Here is a 5410-nt window from a genome sequence, read left to right on the forward strand (position 1 = left end):
CAAGAATTATTTGTAACTCAACAATCTGATGGGGAGAGGGATCCCTGCTGCAAACAACACAACAAACGGAAGTCAAGATGCTGTACAAATTACACTGTCAAAGAGATACGATAGAGAGACACTTACAAATCTAGGGTCCCTCTACCTGGTGTGTTTTTAGGTAGAACAGCATGGATCTTCAAGAAAAAGGGCAAAAACTCAGTAGAACCTTTGTCCTGCTCTCCCCTTTACCTACTTTGCAGGCAGGAATTCAGACGACCATCAAGACCAAAGACAGGCTTCCCCTCTGAAAATCTGAGTTGCTGTCATGAGATTTTCCTTAAAAGATCTAAGTAGGTCATAACAGAAAACAAGCCTCTGTCCCCATACACTTTCTATAACAGTATATTCATAGGGATCCTGCCAGGTGTAAGGCTATGCCCCAGCTGCTATAAAGATTTAAGCCCATGTATGATTTGTGTTTCCCAAAGCTGGATGCATTGGCACTGCTCAAATGACCAACATCATCTTCACAGTCAAGTCCTTGCAACATCAAGGTCTGTTTGCTCAAAAAGCATTTTTCTTAACTATGTTACTAAAAAAGTCTCAAATCACTCAGGCTGAAAGAAGGTTAGAAGTGTTATGCAGTTATTTACCTTTCAAGCTATTTGTGTGGCATTCATCTCCCACAGTGCATGCCTTGCCCTTTTCACACTCCCTTTCTCATGCAGGAACACAAAGCTGTAATGTTTGGGTTGCAAACACCATTAAACGCCCCTCTTCAGCCCCCAACAGCATAGAAATATTTTCTTTTAAAAGTTCAGATCAAAGCATTTCTACTAATCCTAGGATTTATTAAAACAAACATTGTAGGCATGAGATAGTCAACAGCGTCCCTTTTATAAGATTCTTTGGAGACGGTTCTGATTTCGTACTGTTTACTGATCCGCCCCTAATTAATCTTCAGTTGCTCAGCTGCGAATTCAGCAAGTCCACCTGCTCCTTCCCCACCCAGCAGACGTTCCTTTCTCCCCAGTTTCGAGCTGCAATGACAGCACCACACAGCCCCACACTGTTCCTAAGAACAAGGTGGCTTGCTTGAAAAGCGATATATCACATCCCGATGTTGCAAGATTGTATCACACACACTTGCAGCAGAAGTCTAGCCTTTCCTCATATGAGTAATTAAAAACAGTCATTAAGTGCTTTCAAGGAGTTTCATTGTCTTTATCCTTCCCTGCAGTCAAGGTAGTTGCCTTTGATCCAGTAACAGATCTGTGCGTATTTGAGGGGTGTGATACGAACAGCTACATTGAAATCCTGTGGGGTGCCGTTCATGTCCACCCATTGATGGCCTGAAAATATTCCAATAATTTTACGCTCCCATTTGTGATTCTGCCTCTTCCACATCCTCACGTACACCCCAGATCCACTCGCACCCGGCTGGGCATCACACTGCTGGTACAACAGGTCATATGTTTCATCTTTGACATCACAGAAACGGTAAACCAGGTTTCCCGGACGATCATTGTCGTAGCCAGAGAAGTGAATCCTCCCTCCAGGCAAGTGTCTTGCTGGTGGGCTCACACCTATCTTCATAAACTTTCTTTTATGAGGCTTCTTCAGTTCCAGCAGGGCATAGTCATAATCCATGCCAATGTCATTGGCATTGCCTTTGATCCATCCTTTGGGGACATGTGTCCGTTTCACTCGGATCCATTGGAATTTCATTTTTTCAGGCATTGCCGAGTTGGTGATATTGGCCCCTTTGCTGCCATCTTTCAGTTTGGGCTTTAGGAACCCCACCCGCAGTTTCTGAGCTCCTTTGACGTAACTCTTGCCATCGTGGATACAATGAGCAGCAGTAAGAACATGCTTTTCAGCCACTAGTGTCCCCGTGCAACCTGTAGATAGCTTCACCGATGTGGAGAATGGGTAATTCAACAAGAAGTCCTTCCCAAAAATGCTAAACCTACTGTCATAGCCATAGATCTGCCTCTTAGTTCGAGATTTGCCTTGAGACACGTCACCGCTGTTGCTCAGAATATATATGCCCACTTCAGTTTCAGTGAGGCTACCATTAGCATACAAGGTTTCATAGGACAGGTAGTTCTTCACTTCTTCATAAGTTGGCAGCGGAGAACTTTTGTGGCACGCTGGGCCACAGGGAGACACCACTTCCAGTCTGGCTTCAGCATCAAACTGCGGTTTGTCCAAGTTAAGGGTAGACTGTGGCAGGATAACTGGAACTCTGTAAGATGGCCAAGTCGGCTTCCAGTGAGAACTGGAGGGCATCACATCTTTAGCAGCACACAAAAGGAGGATTAAAGTAGACAAGCCTGCCATTCTGAATGCCGGTCTGTGGAAAGCAAAAGGAAGTCCAGTTATTCACCCAAACATGTCGCAAGATTAATCTACCTTGCTAAGCAATGGCTTGCTAGCCAAGTGTAATATAAAAAGGGTCAAGCGATTTGCATGGAGCCAACTATCATTAAGTCCTTCAGGCTTCTCAGCATTAGACTAATACCTTAACTTGTATCCTAAAACAAGTGCCCCAGGTTAACACTGAAACACAGCGCATTTAACCCTGAGATGTGCTGAGCCACCGACGCCCAGCTGACATCAGTAGGAAGTTATGGCATTTGTCTTCACACGGAAAAGAAAATTCAGACTGTGTGAATTCCTGCATTCAGAAACCATAGCTCCTGCAAAGAGTAAATGTGGCTTACTTCAGCTAGGTTACAGCATTCTCTGAAAGCTCCCACCTACTCTCTGATTCCACTGAGAGAGGTCCTTCAGTCACCCCACGTCGTTTGCTGTCTTAGCCAGAGACATCACGCTGATGGTAGGAACAGGCAGATGGACAAAGAAGGTAACCTGAAGAGGAGCTGGGCTGCAGGACATGACCGCACGGGAGACTCGCTTCCCCTCGCAACTCATAGAGGAAGGTTTCTGCTCCACGCAGCATTCGGTCTCCCCTGCCTTACATGAGACAGGGTGATATGACCCTCCATTAGCTAGGGCAGCTAATGCAGTAAGTTTACAATTCTTGAGGGAATTTTCAGTTAACATACTGCTTTATTCCTTTATAAACTCAATTAATTAGAAATGCAAACCAACCCCCCCCCCGAGCACAGGGAGGCAAATGGGACTGCAAATGTGTTTATGAACCACAGGCAGATTGCCTTAGACTGAAGAGAACAGCGTGCACTAGTACTGTGTCAAGAAAATGTGTAACTTTAGTTTATTTGAAAATTAGTCATACAGCTGAATCGCTGCAGGAAGCATTGCGCCCTGGGCAGGAAGGCAGGAAGGATCTCCCCTCTCACAAAGATTATTCAAACAAAACTTCATGATTATGTTGAGCTTACACATATTTAAAACCCTGCTGAGGTTACACTGATCACAACTGCAGGATCATTCCTGAAATACCTCAAACGAGTAAACCAAAGCAAATCATGCAGGAGATGACCACAGCTATCTAAGAATAAAAAAGAAAAATCCTTCTCTCCAATGCTTGTTTTAGGAATACTCCATCCCTAAGCTGCACCAAAAAAGACTTCAGAAGCTACAGACTGCTAAAGTCCAAAGGTGTCCAACTCAAATGTTGGGCCTGGATTCTTCCATTGTTAGTAGAATCCTTTTTGGGAATGGAGGCTACAATTAAAGCACACAATCTTCAAAATACCAATTGACTCATGCAGGATATCAAAACATTTCCATTGCAAAAAAGCAGATGTAGATGAACAGAGCTGATGCTACTGATACCCACAGAGGCAGGCACTGATTCTTCCAGAAGCGACCAGACATTCTGTTGGTAATTTTTTCATTAACAAAGAGGACATCTTTAAAGGAATGTAATTTTTTCTAGAAGGGCTAAGCTCTATAGAATGCATTGCTTTACGCCTAACAGGCAAGTCATGCTGGAAAATATAGGCCATTTTAAACATGAAGCAGAATTGCATAATTTTGGATGTCCGCAAATTGGAAAATACTTGCTTAATGAAACCACCAGCTCCTCTGGCTCCTTCCACGGCAGAGATTAATATTGCAGGTGGCTGGGTTTTGCAAGCTGTCAGATAATCCTGTTGATATAACGATGTCCCACTTGCTGTATATCAAATATACTTGTTGTATAACAGTGATTAGGAAAACAGAAAAAGAAGGTAACAGGGACAAATGATACCACTCCATCCCCACAAAGACAATAAGTCAATTGTTAACTGTCCTACATGTGACAGTGAGGATTGTGCACAGAAACGTTTACTTGTCTCCCAGTTAGAAGCTGAGAACAGACTAAATCACAGTTATGCTGTGCGTCAGGCAGCAGACCCCATTATTAAGAGCACATATTTATAAGCAGTCTGCTCTCATCTGCTTCACACCAAAGTTATTCCCACAAATTACATTTGAAACTTTCCTGATAGACGGAATCTCTGTCTAAACTGCACCACTCATGCCACTTCTTGGATCTAAAAATCATGCATGCTAACTGAGCCAATGCTGGCCTTTATTGAGCTGGCAGGGGAAAACTGTAAGTCTCTTGTCAGTGGTTATTTGCACAAGAGCAAGATTCCCTTGTGCCTGCCAGCGCAGTGAGCTGATGAAGGGACTGCATGCCCAGCAGCTTCTCCGCTTCCTCCAAGAGCATCGTCGGGGCTGAGAAGAGAAATTACCTCTCCCTGCAACCTGCCTTCCCCTTACCTCCCTCCCATCACCACTGCAGCAACACCGACACTTTCCGAGGCAGTTTTAGACAGCAGAGGGCAGCCGCCCGGTGAAGAGAGCAAGACAGAGGCTGGGGCTCAGGCTGGTCCCCAAAAAAGGCTTCAAAAGATGGTATCTGTGTCTGTGCTGTGCTCCCTAAAGCAGTACCTACTCCATGTCTTTGGGCAAACCTTCCCGCACCCCTCCCCTGCTTCTGTGCTATGACCACATCACAGGTATAGGGGAGAAAAAAGCTTTTCCATCAGTTACAGAACTTTTCTATTATTTCAGTATTATTAAAACCTAAAAATAAAATACAGTTGTGAGTTTATACCTGACCATAGAAGCTAAACACTGCTCACAAACCAAGGCATTTACTGAAGTCCTTGTAATTATGTCTTATCTGGAGACGTAACTGGTACTAAACCAGCTCTGGGCTGCAATAAATAGAATAAATATGTCTTATTAATAACAAGATGCCAAATTAGTGCATACTACTTCTTCCCCCTCTTTCCATGCAGGATACTTCCTCTCGAAAAAATAAACGGTTAAGCAGAAAAATCAAGACATTTTAAAAGCAGTTTGAATTTAAAAAGTAGTTTAAAGAGACACCTACTAGTCAGCCTCTTCTTTCCTTTTCCTTTCTCTTTTCCTTTTTGTTTAAAGAAAAACCAAAAAGCAGCAAAAAACAGGGTTAACACTCTCCGTGTTCAGCTACTTACCC

General features: G+C 43.7%; 1 protein-coding gene across 1 annotated transcript; it reads right to left on the bottom strand.

Annotated features, from left to right (window-relative positions):
* Positions 1-1206: 1206 nt before the first annotated feature.
* On the bottom strand, positions 1207-2919 carry PRSS23 (serine protease 23; the record flags this gene model as incomplete). The annotated part of the gene is made up of 2 exons (XM_082005889.1): positions 1207-2338; positions 2783-2919. 2 exons carry the CDS (start codon positions 2917-2919, stop codon positions 1207-1209), a joined length of 1269 nt encoding a protein of 422 aa, XP_081862015.1.
* Between the last annotated feature and the right edge of the window lie 2491 nt (positions 2920-5410).

The sequence above is a fragment of the Phaethon aethereus genome (genome assembly GCF_964289735.1).
Source record: "Phaethon aethereus genome assembly, chromosome: 1".
Lineage (NCBI taxonomy): Eukaryota > Metazoa > Chordata > Aves > Phaethontiformes > Phaethontidae > Phaethon > Phaethon aethereus.